The sequence below is a fragment of the Crocodylus siamensis genome, chromosome 7 (assembly GCF_052110815.1).
Source record: "Crocodylus siamensis isolate JL-2025a chromosome 7, ASM5211081v1, whole genome shotgun sequence".
Taxonomy (NCBI): Eukaryota; Metazoa; Chordata; order Crocodylia; family Crocodylidae; genus Crocodylus; species Crocodylus siamensis.
In genome coordinates, this window is record NC_143401.1 from 10,344,003 (window position 1) to 10,366,542 (window position 22,540).

Consider the following 22,540-nt stretch of genomic DNA (forward strand, 5'->3'; position numbering starts at 1 on the left):
GAAAATCTTCATGATTTCACTGTCTTACTTTAAAACTTGATCTGGATGGTTTCATTTTTGACCCTATCAAACACTAGAAGCCTAAACATTATGATTTTTAAGTTGAGCCCTGTTTTCTGAATCTATGATGCTTTTATCAGGTCGTTGTCAGACTGTTTGCCAGCAGAGCATCCACATGTAACCATACTAACTGATTTTTTGTTTTAAACCTATTTCATAGCCACCCCTAGTGAAGACTCAAACAGTCACCATCTCTGATGTGTCCAATGCTGTGAAAAGTGAAATTCCAACAAAAGAAGTTCCCATTGTTCACACAGAGACCAAGACTATCACCTATGAAGCTGCTCAGGTAGAGATGTTTTGACTAATTCTGTGGACTTGTGGAAATGCAGCACTGTAGAAATCTGCAGGTGGATTAATTCTTAAAATAAGATGATGGTGCAGAGGTAATTTTCTGGAGTCAGGAGTTTGAGCATGTAGTTAAACTATATCATAGGACAGGTGTGCAAGGAAATGAAAATTTCCTGATCACTTAAGCACTGAAGGCTCAAATAACTTAAAGGATCTAGTATTATGGAACTCTTCAATCGTTTCAGTACGTCTTCAAAATGAAATTGGGTCCCTACCGTTAGTCTTTTTTTTCCACCCTTTTCCCATAGGTATGCATTCAGCTGTTTTTATCTGCCTGATATCACTAAAAACTGTTACATCTAGCTACACCTTAAAGTAGCCCCTTTTAATAAGAATCTTTAGGTGTCATTGAATTACCTGTAAGTTTTTTTTTTTTTTCAAAATCGCTCCCTGTGTGAAGTTGTCTCTTTTTTTAATACCAGCGGGTGGCAGTGCTTTGAAGTAGACTGCTCAGAACAAACCATATTAGGCCTTGTTCCTGTAAGTGATCTACTGTCTCCCTTGTCCTTCCTATTTGTTGCTTTTATCCACCAAAAGTCTCTTTCCTGTTTGTTCGGTCTTTAGAACTGTGTAGAGGTGAAATACATTGCTATTTTGTAACCTGTTTCCATCCGTTTCCTGTCTTGAGGATTTCCTAGTAATCTAAGGCAACTGTTGAAACAAAGAGTGTGCTATGAAAATGCAAATTGTAGTCAGCATCTCCCAAGTACTTTGAAATTATACATTAGAATGAGTTGTGCAACAGCTGGATAGATAAATGTGGTTCCATAGCTAAGATTAAAAACATAGTCTTCCATCTGAAACTGGCTTTCTCACCTGCCCCAATTTCAAGCCACCTGATATCCTACAAATGTTATTTGAAGTTGGAGTAGAATTTTTCAACTTATTTTTAGCAAAGTTGGACAAGATTGCCCATAATTGCACAGTGCAAGATTCTCGTGTTGTGCATCATACAGAAACTTTTAGGAAGTCTCAATATTTAGAGATAAAATAGAGTAGAGGAATGAAATACTCCAGGCTTCCCAGCTCTATTTGTCTTCATTCCATTAGTCTCAAGAAATGAGAATTCTGAAGTAATTCATTTAGGTCAGGTGATACTTGTGTGAGTTGATCTCTTGAGAAACAGTTGGTTTGTAAAATTCCTTAAATTCTGGGGAAGCTAGTCCCACCTAGTGGTGATCCAAGGATTTCTTCCTACTGAGAATGATCACTGCAATCCCATGGCTTCCATTTATTCTTACAAAACATTCTCTTACCCACTAGTAGTTTTTAGTTTGGTGGGTTTTGTCAGCAGGCTTCAGAAAAGTTGAGCATTGACAAGGAGCCAAGCAGTTAAAATACTGGCACGTGTTGAACTGGTTTGTTTAATATGGTAGCACCCTGGACCCTCACTGTGCTAAGCTGTCAGGATGTAAGACATGACAGATAAAAGTTGTTAGGAAGTGAGACAAAAGTATCATCCAGATGTATATGAAGTTTTATTGTAGGGTCACAAGGTGCCAGCTAAGTGCATATGGCTCTTCAGTTGTCTTTGATTCATAGATTTCATAGACATTAGGGCTGGAAGGGACCTCAGAAGATCATCAAGTCCAGCCCCCTGCCCCAGGGGCAGGAAGTCAGCCAGGGTCAAAGGATCCCAGCAAGATAAGCATCCAAACATTTCTTAAAAGTGTCCAGCGTAGGTGCTTGCACCTTCTTATAGGAGTCTTAGACTATGAGCTTGAACTGCTTACTGCAGGACAAAAGGACATGAGACTCTCTTGCACAGCAACTACCCTGCAGTAAACTGCCCACATGCCTGCTTTCATTCTGTAATATGTTGAAGTGGGACCATGATAAACTTTGTCCTCAGTGAAAGGGGCCAATGAAACTACCATGGTTTAGTTTCTATTTACCCTGGGGTTAAGAATGTGCAAGTGAGAAGTTACTGCAAAGCATCTGACCAGCAGTAAAGCTCTACCCCTTTTGCCCTAAAGTGAATTGTTTATATACAGTAAAAGCTGAGTTATCCGGCACCTTACAAGCTGGCATGCTCTGTTAACTGGCATGCCAGCTTGTGAGGGAAAAGTGAAACTGGCACTGTGCCTACTGTGGCACTTCTGGTTTCGCAGAGCCCCCATGGCCCGGGGGAAAGCAGCCTGTACAGGTCCCCCCCTCCCTGTCCCTCAGGGCCTGTGGGAGGAGTGGCAATGCAGCAGGAGGGGCAGATTTGTCACATTGCTTATGTGGAACTTGTAGATCTAATTTGGGACTGCAGTGTGCAAGTAGAGCAGATATCAGTTCTACCCCTGCTGTCTGAAACGTGCCTGATAGTGCAGGGGGACACCAAGGTAACTTAGCAGGCAAACACCCTTAAATAGGTTGCAAAAAGGGAAGGGTCGAAGGGCGGGGGGAGAAAAAGAAAAGCTTCCCCCTGCCTGTTAGCAGTTGGGACCTGAACATAAGTCACTCTTGGGTAACAGAAACCTGGGGCTGTATGGTCCTGAGTTAGTGCATGATTGCAGCTCAGAGGTTCTAGTGGACGTCAGAACTGCTCTGGGATTACGCTGGTTCTTTGCGTCTCCATCCAACGATAATGTGGCTACCCAGCCTTAAAGTCCGAATGATCAGTGCTGGACCTCCGGACAGAGTTAGCTTTAAAGTATTAGTCGCATAGCTAAATGCCTGATTCAGCCAGCTGAGAATCAGTTTGCTCTATCTCATAAATAATGCAGGGTCTACTTTTGAAATGATGATTCATCATCTCAAGATTACAACATATTCTGTTGATGTTGAGGACTGGCTTTCAATAGATAGTGTATGGTGAGGAGTAATAGCTGTTCTGTGTGTCTTCCATTAGACAGATGATGGCAATGGGGATTTGGACCCTGGAGTCCTGCTGACTGCTCAGACCATCACCTCTGAGACGCCCAGCAGCACAACCACCACACAAATCACAAAGGTAAATGGGGACAGTGAGAGAGGACAAGTAGGGCCTGTGGGAGTTGTAGAGATGTTCCTTAACTCCCAAAACCAAGCTGTCATTTCCGGATCAGATGTTGAGTGGCACAGCAATTACCCCTCCAATTCTGTCTCTCCTTCTCTGCACTTAATTTTGCTAGACATCAATACAGTCCCGAGAGGATATTTTCTTTCTGTATGGAGATCTGTACCATCTGAGTTTCAAACTGATCTCACAGTAAGCTGAGATCCTGTGTTGCTCTAATGTAAAGCTGAGCTGGACTTGAAAAGAGCATGCACAAATTGACATATAGTTAATTTAGATTTCAGGCTTTCCTAGACCTTTTATTTAATGCAGAGTTTAGACTGTAAATGGCTGAGGCTTGACCATGCTACAAAAGCAAACTTGCTTGCAAAGAATGAGTTTGAAGCTTTCAACTTAGCTCTGTTACATGACAATCCTAGATCTGTGGCAGCAGGCAGCTGGAGGCTGCAACCAGTGCACCAAGGGCCCTATGGCTGCAATGACGGCACACATGCCTCAGGATGCATGGTGAGGAAAGGGCCTTGAGCAGCACAACCACAACCCCCACCCCCAATGCATCCTGAAGTGCATGTGCAACTGCTGCTGCCACAACTGGGCTGGGGCTCCAGACCCTAGTGCAGCTGCAAGTAGCCTGGGCTCTGTGGCAGCCATGGCTGCACACATACCTCAAGGTGCATGGCAGGGAAGGGGCTGGAGGCAGCGCAGCCCTAGCCCCTTTCCCACCATGGTCCCTGAGGCATGTGTGCAGCCACCGCCAGCAACAAGCTCGGACCCTGGTGCAGTCACTTGTGGGCTTGCAGCTGCATGCTGCAAGCAACCCGAGCTATTTGAGGAGCCCATCCCTGCTCCCCTGCCCTTTTTTTTTTTTGCAGCATGGATTATGTGCCCATTGCATAGGCTTCCCTCTGGGGGACAGAGGGGGTACCCTGTGGTTCCTGTCTTGCGGTGCCTATATCTGGCAGCCAGCAGCAGCTCTCCCCTGTTTCTCCTTCCCCTTCCAGCATGCTGCCCCTGTGCATTTGGCAGCAGGGGTGGAGTACATTCATTTGAATCGTAGCTCTGGTTTGTAAATCTTTGCTCTGTGGGAGGAAGTGGTTGCAAACTTGCCCCTCTCCCTCCCTAACTCCCCAATACCATTTGTTATGTGTGCTCTGCCCCTTTGCTCAGCTGATCCAGAGATGGGGTGCTGGAAGGCTGCTGCAGCTGCTGCCTGGAGGAGCCCTCCAGGAGGGACAGCTGGTCCCTGGAGCAGTTCCCTCTCCCTTCCTCCCCCACCTATGGTGGTGGTGATCCACATAGAGCCTGGGCTGCTTGCAGCACGCAGCAATAAGGTTACAAGTGGCTGCACTGGGGTCTGGAGCCCCAGCCTGGCTTGTTGCTGGCTGCAGCTGTACACATGTCTCGGGGAGCACAGCAGGGAAGGGGCTGGGGCTGCATTGCCACAACAAGGATTAGTCCCTTATGGCTCCCCTGCCATCTGCCCATGACACAACAACATCTTCAACGTCTAGGTTGTAGGGTTTTTTGGCATTTGGCCGAAAAATGTTGCTGACCTCTGAGCTACAGTGCCAGTGTCCCTTTACTATGATCCCAGCCTGAAAAAGAAAAGAAAAATATTTTTTAAACAGCTTTTTATTGGTTTGTACTTGGTTTAAAATAGTGGCCGCCAGCTGGTCGATTGAGATGGCAACCACTGTTTTGGTGGTGGATGGGTCATTTTCAACCTGGAGGGATATGGGCAATGGGGTCCCCCAGGGCTTGGTCCTCGGGCCCACGCTGTTCAAAATTTTCATCGGTGACTTGGACAAGGGGGTAAAAAGCACCCTGTTCAAATTTACTAATGACACTAAGATGTGGGGGGATGTGGGCACGCTAGAAGGGAGGAATAGGCTGCAATCAGACCTAGACAGGGTACAGGGGTGGGCAGATGAGAACAGGATGGCTTTTCAACACTGACAAGTACAAGGTGCTGCACCTGGGGAGGAAGAACCAGCATCATACCTACAGGCTGGGGAACTTCCTTCTCGTCAGTGCAGAGGCAGAAAAGGATCCGGGAGTCGTCATTGATGCCAAGATGAACATGGGCTGGCAGTGTGGGGATGCGGTCAGGAAGGCCAACCGCACCTTGGCATGCATCCACAGATGCATCTCGAGCAGGTCCAAGGAGGTGATCCTTCCCCTCTATGTGGCACTGGTCAGGCCGCAGCTGGAGTACTGGGTCCAGTTCTGGGCGTCGCACTTCAAGAGGGATGTGGACAACATGGAGAGGGTCCAGAGGAGGGCCACTCGTATAGTCAGGGGGCAGCAGGGCAGGCCCTACGAAGAGAGGCGATGGGACCTGAACCTGTTCAGCCTCCACAAGGGAAGGCTGAGGGGGGATCTAATGACCTGTTACAAACTAGTCAGAGGGGATCAGCAGGCACTGGGGGAGTCCCTGTTCCCCCGAGCACTACCAGGAGTGATTAGGAATAATGGTCACAAGTTGGCAGAGGGTAGATTTAGGCTAGATATCAGGAGGCGCTACTTCACTGTCAGGGCGGCTAGGATCTGGAACCTACTTCCAAGAGAAGTGGTGCTGGGTCCTACCTTGGGAGTCTTTAAGAGGAGGCTAGATGAACACCTTGCTGAGGTCGTTTGACCCCCAGTACTTTTCTGCCATGGCAGTGGGTCAGACTTGATGATCTGCTCAGGTCCCTTCCGACCCGATCAACTGTGAAACTATGAGATCGACCAGTCGATCCTGGAGCCTCTTGCAGTCAGTTCCTCGGCTGCGGGGGCTAAACACGTGTGCACAGATACACCTCTTCCACCCACCCCCACCTGCCCAGCAGATCAGTCGGTGTGGGCGAGGGACAGAGTGCAGGAGCAGCCTGCTGAATGGGGTCCTGGCCGGGTGGGTGGTGGGATCAAGCGCTGGTGACTTGTTGGGGGGGCTCCTGCTGCTGCTCTGTGCACCCAGCAGAGGCCTTACAGCGAGTTTTCAGGTAGCTGAAGCCCTCCATGGACCCACTTCTAGCGCCACCACCACCCAGGAACAGCCCAGCCTCAACATGCTGTGGTGCAGCCCCAGCCTCTGCTGAAAACAGCCTGGCCCCAGCCCGCAGCTGCAGCCTACCCAGCCCCTTTCCCTCCCTCCCTGCTGTTGGGCAGGGGGTGCAGATTGAGGCCTCAGGGCTGAGGGAGGCAGTGGAGCTAGGGCTGGGGCCTTGATCTGTCCTGCACCCTACCCCCCCATGGCCCTTTCTCCTACCCCTGCCCCTTCCCCCACAGACTTGCCTGCTGGTCGGAGGAGGGTGGGGTGGGGTGGCAGCACAGGGTAGATCTCGGGTTCCTTTAAAATTCCAGAAGTGATCTCTGACTTAAAAAGGTTGGGGACCACTGGTTTAAAGAAACATTGCACTTGAGCATTATCATGAAACAAATTTCCCATTCTTCGTCTTCCATGACCTCTCACTGCCAGCGTAAACAAAAATATCACTGTCAGACTACCATCACTGCTTCATAGGCAGTAAGTTGTTTGACTGCCATATTTGGAAAGCAGCCTCAACTCACTTTGTAACTCAGTTTGCTGTTCTTGCACTGTTGCCTAACTGTAACCTATGTTCTTTCATACTAGACTGTGAAAGGTGGAATTTCAGAGACACGAATTGAAAAAAGAATTGTCATCACAGGAGATGCAGACATTGACCATGACCAGGTGAGCCATTGTAAGCTGGCCAAACAAGAGCCTGTTCAGAGTTTACAAAAAGAGCTAATCAGTTGTTCTAATCTACAGATTACTTTCTGTGCCAGATTAGTGGTGGCCATGTTTTTGCTGTTGCACCACAAGACCCCCTGCCCCAACATACTCCCTGAGTGCAGCTGTGATTCCTTCTGCCCAACAGGGATATCTGATAGTTTGCACCATTGCAGAATGGAGGCAGGGTGGGCTCATGCTTCCTGCTACATAAAATGGAGTGGAGTCGCAGCAGCACACTGCTGTGAGAAATGTCACTGCCAAGGGCCAGCTTAACACTTCCCTAGCCCTGCAACTGCCCCATTTTTATATGGTGAATAAGGATCCAGAGCCCTGCACTCAGTGACAGTTGAGACCCCCATAGTGAGGGAGTTGGGCGGGGCTGGGGCTGGTGCCCAGCCTTGGCAGTGTGTGGGGCTTGGGCCCAGGGCTGGAATGTGCAGCCACAGCGCCCCGCTGGGGAGCAAGATGGAGCCACGAGTGGCTCGTCTGGGGGGACTGGCTTCTTGCCATTCTGTGCACTCCTGGAGTGGCTACCACCCCCTCAGGACTCTGCAGCCTAGTAGGTGAGACCCAGTGCAGCAGGGCAGAGTGGGGTGGGGCAGGGCAGTTTAATGCTGCTGCTGCTGCTGGGAGCCTGGCGCTGCCATGGTGTGGTCCCTCCTGTCTGCTTAACAGCAGCAGGGGTGGTGGCATGGAGGGCACCTCATCATGGCAGTGTGGCACTCATGGTGGCAGCACCTGGTCCTGTTCTGCCCTGCCCTGCCACGCTGGGTCCTGCCTGCTGGGCTGCAGACAACCCAACGGGAGGGCAGCAGGGCAGGGAGCCCCAAGCCCACAGCCTACACCTGCCCTGCACACAAATCTGGGGTGCATGTGATCCCCATGCACCACCCCAGACGTGCATGCAGTGGTGGGGAGCCAGCCTTCTCCCCCCTCCTGCTAAGCCTGCAGTGGCCAGCCCACATTTCCCTCCCCTCCTGCCCCACAGGCTCTGCTCCGGCTGTGCTGTTTGTGGGAGAGGGGGAGCTCTGGACTCCATGTTCCCCTCCACGGCAGCAGCTGCTGCCTCCCATGGGTAGCAGCCAGGGCTTGGGCGCGGCTGCAGAACCAGGCCCCTGGCCTCATAGCCCTAGCAACTGGGGGTCCCCTTTGGCAGGGCTGGGAGCTGTGGGTGGGGAGTGAGGGGCACTGGCATATCTGAGCTGCTCAGTGCTACAAAGCAGTTGTGAGGGACTGCTCGTCAGGACATGGGTCCAGGCATGGCTAAGGGGGCAAGGGGAGCTCTGATTTTCCATGATAAAAGCCCCCAAATCAATGCCAAATGTCTAGGTATTTAGATTGTGTTTTATTATAGTGATTGAGGCACTAGTAGGCTTCCAATTATATATAAAGTGGCATTTCATTTTAAGCATGAAAAAATGCAGATTTGGGGGGTTTTGATCAGAGAACTTGTGTTTTGATCATAGAATTTGCTATTTTTAAACAGAGAAAACCAGGATCCATGCTGATCATGCACAGTGTAAGATGAGCTGAATTAGAAAAATGTCTGCGAGTATCCCCAGGGTGACTCTTATAGCTTGCTGTCTTCATGCCATAAATTTATTGATACTTAATGAACATCAGAGTGGCATGTATTACTGCTGATACATTTCAGGGCATGGAAGGAGTGAACTGAATTCTGTTGTGATACTCTGATCACAATCTTTATAAAAAGCAGTGCACAAAGGGTTGCCATTTTAATAGCTGTGTCACTGGTTTGTTACAAACACGTTTTTCAGTATTTGAAATAAGTGACTTAAAAGCTTTTGGAAGATGATTATAAGACATCAGGAAACTTTTAGTAAGTTTTTGCTCATCCTAAATGGAATTAAGGCTCCAGAAATCATTTTAATGGTACTCCACAGAGATAATATTTACCAGATTGTAGAAAGTAAATGCCTTCATATTAGGACTTCCAAAGGCTGGTCTTTTTATGAACAACAGCTGTCTAATGAGTGGTCATTGGCTTCTAAGATTGGCAGTGATGGCTCAGTGGTCTGGATACCACATTTGGAATTCAATTTTAGTTATATGGGTCTGGAGGATACTTCATCCAAGAAAATGAATATATTGGGCAGTTCCTGTTGGAGGGAGGTCTGGGTCTGGAATATTAAAAGTCATGGTTGAGATGTATATTGCCAGAGATTTGTTGGAAGCATATACTTGTCTGCACTACAATTATCTTTAGCTAGCTGTGTTTTGTTGACCAGTATCATGCATCCATAATATAAGCTAGTCAAAGATGCTGTATTACACTGAGGTGAAAGAAAAATTTCTAGTCACGATTGCTGTCATTGCCTGCAGTGGGAGGCAGGTGTCAGCTGCAGTCAGGCTCGGCTGCTTGCATGTTGAAGACACCCAAAACCAGCCAAGCTGGGTGTTAGTTTTCAGCTTGAAGCTATAAGCAAACTTTATTAACCATGGCCTGATCCAAAAACTATTAGGGGTTGAATTACTAGATTCTAAAGAAATGCCCAGTTTTCAAGGACAGTGTCATGAATTTATGGCTTTGTGTACACATGTTTACAATGGTTTGATTTTTACAACCCAAGTAACATTTGAGTAGCCTAAAACTCATTGTATACTCTGAAACATCTCATAGCTAATGGCAAATAATTCTTAAAAGCAGTGTTTTTACAATTGCTTTCAATGTGGTTTGAATATTGATTTGGCCTCTGGGTGCTCGTGTCCTTTTCTGGGCTGTTCTATATCCCTTGCATTCAAACCTACTTCTGCCTTTACTGCTATGTAAAATAAGTAAAAATATAAAAATAAGTTAGATGTCTACATAGTTGATACATATGCTGCCATTCCCAAAAAGGCGCAGGGGAGCTTATAATAAAAGAGAAAAGAAATGATAGAAAGAGAATAAAATATTAAAATAGGAACAAATGACTTTCCCTCCCCCCTCACTTGGCTAGAGGATATTTGAGGACATCCTTCTGGGATATTTTCTTCGGCATATTTTGATGTTTCAGGGTTTGGAAAGTACCTTCAGAGCCACTGTTGAAGACTATTGGGAAGTGCAAAGTTGAGCTGCTGTTTTTTACTGCTAAATTGACTGAAACTAATCTGAAATGCAGATGTTTGAAAGCTCACGCTTCTCTTGGCAAAACCCTTATTCAGCTTAGTTGAGGGAAAATAGATCAGAAACATTCTTCACCATGTTAACAGCCCTCATGAAATGTTCCTTATGCTGGATATTTCGTTTTTCTGTTTATTTGGAGATGAGAGACTCATGCACCAAGTCAAGGGTGGGCAGTTATTTTAGCTGGAGGGCCACTTGATGAGTTTGGGTGGCTGGGGGTGTGTGGGTGTGGGGGTTTGTGCGTGTGGCTCTGGGGGGGCGGGTACATGTGGTGGAGGGTGTGAGTGGCAGTGGTGTTTGTGGGGGGTGTGATTGTGTGTGGGGGGTGTTTGTGGGTATGGTGGGGGTGTGCATGTGAGCTCGCCCTGCCCCCTTGAGCTAGTCAGCACTTGCCCTCACCCTGCAACAGCCCAGAGCCCATGGGCCCTGTGGAACCTCTCCACCATGGCCAAGGGACCAGGTGGCCCAAGGGTGGTCCCCTCGACCAAGGGACCTGCTGCGGGCTGAACAAAGCCCATCTGCAGGCCGTATTTTGCCCGCCCCTTCACTAACTGAAGCTCAGGGAGAGAAAATTCAATGCCTGAACAGTTCCCAGGCACTAGAACTGAATCAGTAGCTGGGTCCTTGAGTTAGAATCTGGTAATTCTCCCTATAGAGATTTGAGCAACTCCTGGAAATTAAAAGGTTAATGCACAATTTAAAAAAAACCTGAATTGCAGTTTTACAAAACTACAGTGAAATCTGGTTAATCAGTCACAGAAATAGCTTGTCACTATGGTCTTATTAGTCATCGCACTGACTCCCTGCCAGAGTCCTATTGATTTGTGTGCAAAACTTTTTGCCAGTTCATTATCTGTTAAATCATAATTAGTCATTTCCGAGAGTACACCTGCGATAAATCACAATGGAATACACTCTTAATAGTCTGCTTAAATGGTATTCTGCTTAGCACCTGAGCTCAACAGAAGCACTGGATACACTTCATCGTTTCTTGCTTTAATCTGCTGTTCCATTTTGCAGATATCTTCTGTTTGTGGAAGCCACGCATGTAAAAGTGCATAGCAATGGCATGTTTTACCTCATCACAGTTATGTGATGTTTACATAGTGAAGGGTCCAAATTTGTATAATAAGGAACTGTAACAGTTTGCACATAGCAAGCCAGAGTGCATGCAGTTTGCACTTGAAATTTTTGCAATATATTTTTTATTATAAATGTCAAAAATCATTTGTTACATGGCATGCAAAATACAGCTCTCAAATCACTGAAAATGTTTACTGCTGGCAAGCCCCTTGAGGATAATTTAATCATTATTAATCCCCTTGGCATGACGATCTAACCAGATTTGCTGCGTTTCCAGCTATCGGCTGTTTCTTTTGTGAACAGTCCCTTTCCCCATTATAATAATGATGTCCTCTCACTTCAACAGTGACCTAGTTAATGGGACTCCACATTCTTGTTTTTATGAAATGAGACAAATATTATATTCAAAAGTCTGCCAGGTACTTGACACTCAACTCCTTTTCCACTAGTGCAGACATCTGTGGCATTTTAGTTGGTGGCTTTGGAAGCCCAAGTCACAAGGCAGCTATCTTTCAGGACAGCCCATAAATCACAATCTTAAGTTTTTCACCTGCCAATCACCTGGTTGCCCCATACTGTGTCATATAGATGGCTGTGAAAGCTCCATTCAGGATGTTCCTGTGTAGTTTAAGTTCAGTTCCTGCATCATGTGGATATAAGGGCAGTCATGACATTTGTCATTTCATCCCAGGTCAGCAGGTGCACAATTATAGTCTATTTAGGCCCTTTAAGAACAAGGGCATGTTATTTGATTATGGAATCAGCTGAATAGAAAAACTCTTTAAGTTCTGATCCCTGCAATACCTTCTGTTGGGGAAAATGCTTCTTTTTACTAGAAGAGAGGTCTGTTGACTTGCATCAATGGCCACTCTCCATGGAGTGTGTGGTGGGTCTCTGATGCTTTTAAATTTGCCTCTTAGTGTAGCGAGGAGAATTTCTCCCTGAAAGGCTACTTGTTTCCAGGAGGATTTAGCTTCAATATTCAGTTTGCTGCTTAGTTTCTGTTCAGATTGAAGGATTAAAGCCATTTTCATTGTTCCCCAAAGATAACAGTTGTCTTTTGACACCATGTAGTTCAAGGAGGGCATAGGAACATAGAGCTGGAAGGGGCCTTCTGGGCCATCAAGTCCAATTCCTAGTAAGGTCTTGCAACGGTTTGTTTTTTTTCCTGGTAACACTCATAAAACCAATTTAGGAGTATAAAAGCTAATGAGCAAGTTCAGTCATTCCAGTTTTCATGCAATTTGAAGTGCTACAAAGATGGGAAATGCTAGAGTGAATAAGGAAGTTACTGCTGTTTATACTGCAGCGAGGACAGACATTCTTGGAATTGGGGCACCCTTTTGTATGGAGTATTTTACAAGGGTGCAAAGATGCCTACCCTCTAGACTTTCCAGAGAGTGATGGGCCTTACACAGATGGTGGAAAAGAATGTAGCATGTGAATGAAGTGATCAGTGGCTGGGGAAGAAACAAAGGTGGCAGCATTATCGTTAGATTGGAAAATTGCAAGGGAGAGCAGTAAGTTGGTGTAAGCTTAAACTAGCCACTTGGAGGAAGGCACATTTTGGTCGGAAGCAGTGCGTCCTTGCAAGTGCAGGGCATGAGACAAGGTGTGGGAGGGTAGCTACAACTGCCAGAGAGCTGATCACAGGGCTTCTAGTATGGGAGTCTTCTGGAGCCAGTACTTTTCTACAAGCCACCGTTAGACTGGTGATGCCAGAGCTCAGCAAATGGAAGGAGACCTGTCACCCAGACCTGCTGTCCTGGGTTGTCTCCCCTCTGACTTGGGTTGGGGTGGGTGGCCTAATTCCCTCAACCAACTGCTTAAAGCTACAGACAGGTGAAATCCTGACACCATGAAATTCAGTGCAGCCGGGATTTCACCCTTTATATGTATAGGGATGTGTGAGAGTCTGAAGTGAAATTCATTTTAAAATATGAACATGTACATGGCCCAAAGTGCTTCTCTGAAAGTACTGTTTCTGTTTTAGGTTCTAGTGCAGGCTATCAAAGAAGCCAAAGAACAGCATCCAGACATGTCTGTGACCAAAGTGGTCGTTCACCAGGAAACTGAGATTGCTGAAGAATAGCCAGGTCAGGTAAGCGGGTGGAGGTCAGAAGTGACCCACGTGCCAGGACCACCTTCAGAAAGAAGGTTTGCTGCAAACAACCATTAATGAAATAGTGAATTAAAGAGGATTCTTTCTACAGCAGGCAGACTGCCAGTGTTAGTTATCTAGATTTCATAGATGTTGGGGCTGCAAGGGACCTCACAAGATCATCAGGTCCAGCCCCCTGGCCAAAGGGCAGGCAGTCAGCAGGGGTCAAATGATCCCAGTAAGGTAGGCCTCTGTGCAGAAGGGCTCTGATTCAGTGGAAACATACTGAACTACAGTAGTTTTGAGGGACTGGCTGAGGGTACCAATTTCAAAAAGACAAAAAGTAGCCGAGAGTAGGAAGGGCTGGCATACATATCACAACATTCTGAGGGCAAGAAATGCTTGCTTCCGATGAGGAGGTGGGTTAATTTGGATAGCCTGGATGCAGTTACCCAGATTGGAATTTGGCTAAATCTCCCTTGTCTACAATTAGGGTGACTGTTAGCAACTGATTACGAAGGAAATTCCCTTGGGCTTTAGCCTGTCTTTCTGGTCGTGCCAGATAACTCCTGCTGTACTGGCACTATAACACAGCAGGGCTGATTTACTGGGTGTGAATGGGGGACAGATTAACAAGGACACAAAGGTATCTAGGCCTGATCTATAACCAGATAAACACTCTTCTCCTGTTTCAGCTCTGTTCAAAACAAAGTGCCCAGATCAGTTTGAGAGCTGGAGAGAGAATGAATGGGGATTCACTACTTGACAAGAGGAGGTGCCAAAGTTGGCAGGACGATAAGGCCTGTGTATGTTGTCAAACCTCCAGGGCTGAACTGAGTCCTAAAGCTGCACTGAGCTGCCTAAATAAAAGTGGCCTACTTTGTGAAAGAGACTGAGCACTCGCAGCTCTCACCATACTAGGGGTTTGTGGAGATTCAGAAAAAATAATTAGGCCAGTCGTTTGGGATGCTTACTTTCATGCACGCAGGTGAAAATTTAGACCTGTGCTTTTAACCCTCTGAGAAATGGAAGCACCCTGTTCCGCTTCTCGCGCGGCGTCTTGGGAGACCCGGGCAGTGGTACTGGATGTGTAACCTTCCATAAACGTCTCTTTCCAGGAAGTGTTTCTCCCTGACTGAAGGAACGTGAGAAAGACAAATACGAGCAAAACAACAAGGAAACTACCTGGAGCACAAAGACCTCGGATTTACAATCTTTACTCTCAGAAACTGAACCTTCATATTGCTTATTATTAGGAGTTGTGCTTTGACATTTACTTGGAATTTTCCAGAGTACAATGGATCCTTTTGAATATAGTTTTTTATATTGTGACAGACAGTATGCCATACTTCTCACTGTACTGAATGTTTTTTTTACAGGTTTTCAATTTTGCATTCCCCCTCTCTCAGCCTCTTTCAGATCCATTTTTACAGCAGAGGTCCCAGCAAAACCCACGGGGCTCTCAAAGAACTGGCATTTAAGTCCTTTTTTTGTCCAGCCTCATCAGGTAAAATGGAGGTAAAGTCACACCCAGGCGAGGCATGGAATTTTTATGTAATCAAAGATGCAAAGAAACCTGGCAATGAGTTCTTCTGCCAGAAGAGTCAGTTTAATAAGGCAGGGGCATTTCTGACTGCCTCCTACAATTGGCCGTAGGTATTTCCAGAGACTCCAACCCACGATGCCCAGGTGCACAGAACAGAGTTTCTGCCTTACTCAATTTTCTAGCTCTTGTGGGTTTCAGACCCTTAATGTTCTTTGGACATGGTAGGGTTTTTGTGGTGTAACTTACACACACAGATGTTAATAGCTGTCTAGATTAAGGAATACTGGAAGTTCCTTCGAGTGTCTCTTATACTGTGAATTGTAGAGCTTTTCAAGAGAACTGTGACAGGACACCTCCCCCTTCTGCTCCTCCGAGGACTGCATCTGGTGAATGCTACCTACCAGGTTTTTTTTGCTCTTTAGATGCCATTAAATTAATAAGCCTATAGAAGTGTGTGCTTATGGGGTGTGGGCTCTGAATGCTATGAAATAGGCTATGCAGCTTTCAGTGATAGGTTTCTGAGCCTCATTGATTTCCCCCCCCCCTTTTGTTTGTGTGTTTAAGTTTGTAAATCATGTTTTTTCCAGTACTATTTAAAGTTAAGCACATTACCCCTGTGCCTGGGCAGGGGGGGTGCACTATTTTAACTTAATTTAAAGTCCCTTAGACAATCTTACCTTAGACGTGTAAGCTGTGTTTGGATAGGCTAGCCTCATGGGCGTAGATTGTTCACATTGGTTGCTAAAGTCAAACTGCTTGCAAAGCAACCATAGACATATTCAAAGCACTGACCACCCTCACGACTCTCTAAATGATGTGTCTGTAATACTTTAGCTTCTTTACTGCCATACTGGAATGAGATACCAGGGCCAGAGTAGCCTGCACTTTTCAGTGTCTGGTTCAAGAAGACACGCCTGCTTTCTGAAAGGCACGAAAGTTATAGCGTGTTTCCAGGATTCAATTATTCACCAGCCTGTGGCCTACTTACCTTTTTAAAAAAAATTCTAATTACGTACAGTGTATTATGGGGAGGCAGGCATGACTAGCATTTTCTATTCACGTGAATGGAAATTATAAATTTGTGAACTGGCCACTTTGTGGTCCTGGCTTTAAAGATAAGGGAATAATACTTTTTACCTAGGGTAGGGTGCACTTGATTTCATGGCAGTTCGGGGTGATTTTTCACTGCTACTGTATTTAATAGAAATGTCTTAATCACGCCCTGGTTTTTCCTTCCAGCAGTGTTTTTAAAGTGTTTGTTGGGTGTTTTTTTGTAAAGAATATCCCCATAGAATTGCAAGCAATATGTATTTTTTTTTTTAAAATAGGGTGTTGAGGTTGTACTTCTGTATCTGGTGTGGCACATCAGTGGTCATGAGGGCACTGCAGAGCCCGTGGCTGCTAAAGCTTCATTCCAAGATGAGGAGAAAATAGCAATAAAAGCTTTCTGCTATTTAAAGTTTGAACAATGTGTTTTAAAAAAGGACATTGAGTTTAGCTCAGGCTGAGCTATTACCACTTGGCTGGAAATAGTCTTTAAAATCACACTGTCACCACACTCCGTGTTTCTTAATTCAGTTTTAATTAAGCTGCCAGTATTGACTGGAGACCCCTTCTCTGTTAGAAGAATTATGGAGCTGCTGGAATCCTCCACTGCTTGATAAGCCCAGCCTTTGGCTGCCCTCGCAGGTCTCAGCATCCAGGTTCCTACGCAAGCCGCTCCTTTGTTTGAGCTATGCTGCCTCTCCCTACCTGCAGGCGGGTGCTACCACATGGAACAACTACAAGGCAAGCTGTACTTCCTTGGTCCCTCCTGAGTGTGCCTCTGAGGTGCCAGCTCTGGCTTTCTGCCCTTGGTCTGGGTGGCAGCAGTGCATTTGATAAACAGGCTGCAACCTTCCTGTTTAACAACTGCGTTAACCTAGCAGGCCCCGCTGAGCATGGTTCTTGGGAGCCTGTGCCAGAACACATTTGCAGTGACATGGACGCAGCAGCATCTTCAGTGCTGAGCATGAATTCATTCACCCAGAGATACACAGCACATGCAGCAAAGGGCTAAAAGGTCTTTATGTGAATCCTGCTTAAGTGTAAGCCCTCTCCATAGCTCAGGTGGGTACAGCTTATTCCAGCCCCTTTTGAAGTCTGAGGGCTAGCTGGTGTTGCTGCAGACCCTCTGTGTCAGTCTCACTCTGCAGCCCTCCCCCCTTTTCCTGCAGGAGAGATCCTTTTAACTGCCTGTCTTCTGATCTCTTCTCAGCCTTGGCCAAGCAACTGCATAACTTTACTGGCACTAGTCAGGGAGCCTTTTTACAGCTACTAACTTGGCTTTTGGAGAGTGTCTGCTGAGATTGCCTTTTCTGCTTGTTCCCTTTCAGCATCCCTTTCTGCTGTCACCCCCATACACAGGAGTGTGCAGCAGTCATTGAAGAGCTGCTTGTGACAGGTTCTTCCCTCATAGGGTTTAGAGCTACCAAATGTTTATCTTCCCGTAACACTTAGGCATTTGGTAGTTGAAAGGGTTTAGATACGCCACTTTCTCCAATGAAGGAAGCACTAAACACTGTCTCCGCTGCAACCTAATGCTTTTACACTAAGTGTGGTGTAAATTAACATAAAAATGATAAGGGTAGGCAAAGTTCTTGATCTTTCCCAGGTGGAGGAACTTGCTAGTGAGAGAATTGTTCTTTTCCAAAAGGATTGGGTGTAGGTGTTTTTTGCACATAGCCTGCTTTTACCTTGACTGTGGAGTCGCTGCTCAGAGGGGACCTAAAAAGCAGAGTAGCCTTTTTGCTGGATTCTGGGTATCCACTAGCTGTACTGCTCATTCATGCAGTTCCCTTTGGACATGAGCATTTGTTTTTTTTTTCTAGTTCCCCTTTCTCTAGCACACAGCTGTGCAGGGGCACAAGTCAGTCCAAAGTGAAGTGGCTTCTGAAAGTATAGGATAGCATGGACCTTCCAAGAGTCTGTTATGTAACCTGAAGAGGGATTCCTACCTAACTCCACCGAGTCTCAGACAAGACCTTACACATGGAATGTTCTCCTAAGCCAGAAGTTGAACCAAGACATTGATTGTTCCTTAAACTGCTCAGACTGGAACAGTTTAGCTTTTCAGAGAAACAGGGAAGCCTAGAGCTTTCAGTAACACACTCACTATTCCTCTGAGTTGCTTACTGCTAACACTGGAAATAATCTCTTCCACCTTAGCCAGAAACAGCTGCAGGGTTGCCTGTATCCTCTTCTGCTGTTCATTTTCCCCCTACCATAAGCTGGTCAGGATTTACTTTAAATCTGACTTGTGGTGAATTGTGCATTTTCAGGGGACCAGAACTGCTGGTATCAATATGAGTAAACAAGGTCTATTAGTAATATGAATGTTCCCAGCTATCCCTAATTCACAAAATCGGCATGAGACTGTCTTGAATGTATAGTGTGTATTATTTGGAAGCTATTTATATATATGAATGAACATTTTCATAGAAAAGGTGGCAAGGAGCATCATGACCTGTGTCAATCAATTAAACTGGACTAGGCAGGTTTGTTTGCCAGACCACAGTCACCCAGCAGTAGTTATATTGAGACCTGACTTCTGGTTTTAATAAACTGGTTTGCTGACTTCATACAATGTACATTTACCTTAAAAGATGTTAGTGTCCCAACTTTGGGTTTGTTTTTTGGGTATTTTTTTTACAAGTTTAATCTCTCTTTAGTTGCAAATATGAAGGAGCTTTGTAAAATTTTTAAGACAATGGTGAATTGTCTAGAATAGCTGTTTACATTTTTTCTTTACAAAAATAGGAAATATTGCAACAGAATAAAATTGGCAAATCTTTATAGTTTGAATAGTAAATCACAGGAGCTGTTATTTTGGACTTTTATAGTAAATCAAAGAAACAATTGCTGTAGTGTTTAGACAGACCTAAGTGTTCACTATTGCTTCTTGTATTGCATTTTTCAATAAACTTTCAAACAAACCATTGCCTCCGGCTCTGTCTTGACTCTTAACCTTGTTCAGCAAGCACACTCTGCCCACTGAGGTGGTTCTTGTGTCTGAAGACTGACTTCAAGCTGTCTGCAACTAGGCAGAGCCAAAGGTGGAGTTGTTGATAGCACCCACCCAACTAAATCTCAACAGCACTGTGAATGCCAGCCCTGCAGCCACACTTGGATGCCTCAGTGACACAATATAAATCTAGGGTAAAGTTTTCAAGAGGTCTAATTGACTTAAATGCAGAGAGTCTATCCTTAGCCTAGAGGACATGGTGAACTATTTTACAGTAATGGGCGTGTTGTCTTCCAGGCACTACAGAAGCAGGTGTGAGCACTGCCTTCAAGAGCCCTGGTGCCAGTAATCTTCCTCTGCCACGTAAGAGGAGGGACACCAGTGTCACATGAACACTTATGTCTCGTACTCGCACCAGAATTGCTGTCTGCTGGGGGAAGGAGCTGTGAACTGTTGGGGAGCATGGTTCAGTGGAAAAGTGCAGTGATGTTTGCCTTCGACGTACAGGGAAGGGTGAGAGTCTGGTAGATGTCTCTAAGGAGCCTGGCAGTGCAGCTTTGCCTGAAGTTATGTTGAGCAGCCACTAGAGTTCCCCACAGCCCCGCACTAACCTGCAGCCACAGCACAAGCTGTGCCCCTGTTAAGCCTCTACTTTTCAGCATTGGCTTTGGGCGTCATTAAGCTGTTGGCATGTGGAACAGAGTGAGTTTGAATAGCTGTCCCCACAGGCACAATGGGGAAAATTTTCCAAAGCGCCCAGTGACCAGGTGTGAGCTCCTGAGAGGAAAACTCTACCCGTATCCCTAAAACATCAAGTGTGCTTGATAAAGCACAGGATTGAGATGCCCATGGAAGCGAGCCACAAGTGGACACCCCCTTGTAGTTGACAGTGGAGCAAAACCAGGGTTGGCTCTAGAAGAGCCCCTACCTGCCATGGCTCGGTGGCTCCAGCAAGACCACCTCTAGAGCAGGTGTCCCCAGTGAAGAGCTTCTGGCTTTGCTCCTGTGTCAGGCAGGCATCAGCCTTCTGTAGGGGGAGGACAAAATGAGGTGATGACGACAGTGCTACCCAGGCTTGCTGATTCAGTGCCTGCTGGCTTAGTGTTCCCCTTCTCACCGGCCCCCACCCCTGGCTGGAGCAAGAACAGAATCCAAGTCTGAAGCAAGGGAGGAGCATGGCAGCACTTGAGTACCTTCCTTGTGTCCCTTAGGCACTTGTACCTCAGTTGTTACATGGTTGAGAAGCCTGTATCGCTGCTGTCACAGGTGAGAGCCAGCCTAGATATACTTGCATCTCTCAATCAATCAATTGTACTTTCCTTTTGGGCAGGGGGCACTCTGTCACAACGCCTCCCAAGATGGGGGAGAATCACCTGGGTGGTGGTGACTTCCCAAAAGCTCAGAGCCAGGAGGAGAAACGAGGCAGCCTTTCCATCCGCTCCTCTAGATACTCCTGTGCTGGTGACCACGTGTCCTCAGCAGCTGTTCCCATGCCAGCCTGTACAGGAGGGGAACCTTTGTATGACCTGCTTGTAGCCTGTTCAACTGCTATTTAAGGAGAGCTACAGGTTTCAGCAGTTTTCTTATCATGGGAAAGACGTGACTCCATCATGAAACTCTTTTAAAAAAACCCCATCACCAACCCCTGCTCACCAGCTGGGGGGAGCAGCATTTCCACAGAAGAATGATGAAGTTTCACTACCTCTAAAACATGTGGCTTAATTCTTCTTAGTTTCTAATCTAGGCACAGTGCACTTACAGGTTCAATGAGATGTCCTAACCCTTCTGTGGTATCTGGTTTTGAGTGTTAAATACCAAACAAGAATGCAGCGGCTGGATGGATGGAGTGCTATGGGGCTATTCCAAGAAATGGGGATGGGAAATACAGGAACTGTTGAGCCCCTGTAAGCTCCTTATGGTCACAGCAACCCGGCATTTCCCCTTTGACTTGTCAGCAGAGAGTCTGTGACATTCATTTGATCACACCACCTCCCATCCTCCTTCAGGCTATTGCTTTGTTTAACTATGTCTTTGCTGCCAGCCTAGCTTTGCACTGCAAGTTGAGCAAACCATTTCCTCCCTCCCCTCAATACCCCACAGTGTTCGGTGGAGCAGAGTCCATGCAGCTCAGGAGATGGGAAGGCAGGAAAGGTGGAATGAATGGCACAACTGCTCCATCCACACACCTAGTTGCTCAGCTGTCAGTCCTTGGCTTTGACCTCTGCTGTTTCTGCCATGCAATAAGAGCTAGGTCTAAGTCTCAGCTGCTCCCCTTTTGCTCTCTGCTCTGCTGAGCGGCATCCACTGCTGGGGCATAAGGGCTTGAGCTCTCCACCCTGGCTTCCTTGACTGCAAAACAGAAAAGTTTCCCTGGGCAAGGATTCAGGGCTGCAGCCTGCTGTACGCAGTTTGATTGCTTTCAAGGCAGGTCACTTGGTCTCACTGACATCACAGAGTTGGCCCTGCTGCAAAACTAACAGTTGCCTCTGGCCACTTTGCTTTTAAGCAGTTCCAAGCGCTAAATCCCAACGTGCAGCAAGTGGAACTGGAAAGGACCCATCCAACAGCCCCAAAAGAGGGGCAGGCACTGCTTCCAGAGCTGGAGCCTTCAGCATAATATGATTTACTTAACATATGGGGGGCAGGGGGGTTTGCAAATGCATTAGCTAAACAAAATATCAGCCATCAAGCATGTGAACTTGTGCATGTCAGGCTTACTGGGTCTTTTCTTCTTTGCAGTGGGGGTAAGCCCTGGGCTGCTTCCTCTGTCTAACCTCATTATACTCGCACTGTGTCTCTGGAGCACTCAGATCCCCTGGATGGGCTTATTTGGAAAGGACAGCATATTGCAAAAGTCATGTCCATAGTATCCCATGCTGGCTCACATGCCCGTTAGCAAGCAGACAACACAGCAACTTGGCAAGAAAGTTTCATTTGTGGTGAAGTAGGAGCTTCAGACTTTTTTGGGGGGCAGCTAAAATGGGGAGAAGCCAAAGAAATGTATTTAAAGGAAGCTTAAAAGTATTGTCTGAACTACACATGCAGCCAGTCTGCAGGTTCATGGTCATCACTTGCTTGAAATGTAAAAAAGAGGCACAAGGGTTTTGGCAGGAGCATTAACTCCTTGCTTGAACAGTTTAACCATCTGTTACAATAGACTCCATGCAGCTGAACTGTGGGGGAAGATTTGTATTAAACCTCTAACCCAGGACCCGACGGGAACATGCCTGTCCAACACCAAACACAGGGTCTTGAAGGGATCAGATGGGAAGGATAGCCATTGCTTAAGTAGGACAGGCCACCATTTTTGAGCTCTGCAGGGGGGTTATTTTTTCCAAGGGCCCCTTTCACACAGTATCAAGTTGGACCCTTATGTAAGAAAATTTAAGATTAGGACGTGTGAAAAATCTCTTCTGACTGCAAACTACTTAATAAAACTACCCCGTCCAGGTTTCACTGCGCCTTAGGGGGAGAAGCGTGATGAACCTGCAGACTAGACTCGTGACTCACTTAGGCAGTACTACATGAAAGCAAACCCAGTCCT

General features: G+C 46.4%; 2 protein-coding genes across 21 annotated transcripts in view; one reads left to right on the forward strand and one right to left on the reverse strand.

Moving 5' to 3' along the window:
- EPB41 (erythrocyte membrane protein band 4.1) overlaps nt 1-15,026 on the forward strand; it is a 150,290-nt gene extending 135,264 nt beyond the window's left edge. For 19 of the 20 annotated variants that reach the window (XM_090058833.1, XM_090058821.1, XM_090058822.1 and 16 more), the window contains 5 exons: nt 221-349; nt 3,251-3,352; nt 7,014-7,094; nt 13,340-13,447; nt 14,566-15,026. In XM_090058833.1, coding sequence (XP_089914959.1) covers nt 221-349; nt 3,251-3,352; nt 7,014-7,094; nt 13,340-13,438 — 411 coding nt within the window. In that variant the 3' untranslated portion in view covers nt 13,439-13,447; nt 14,566-15,026. The remainder of the gene's footprint in view (nt 1-220; nt 350-3,250; nt 3,353-7,013; nt 7,095-13,339; nt 13,448-14,565) is intronic. The other variant, XM_090058836.1, reaches the window with a different exon arrangement.
- A 2,819-nt stretch (nt 15,027-17,845) lies between these two features.
- Nucleotides 17,846-22,540, reverse strand: part of TMEM200B (transmembrane protein 200B) — a 103,726-nt gene continuing 99,031 nt past the window's right edge. The window contains exon 2 of the transcript XR_016443682.1: nt 17,846-20,023. The gene's annotated coding sequence lies outside the window, so the exon portion shown is untranslated. The remainder of the gene's footprint in view (nt 20,024-22,540) is intronic.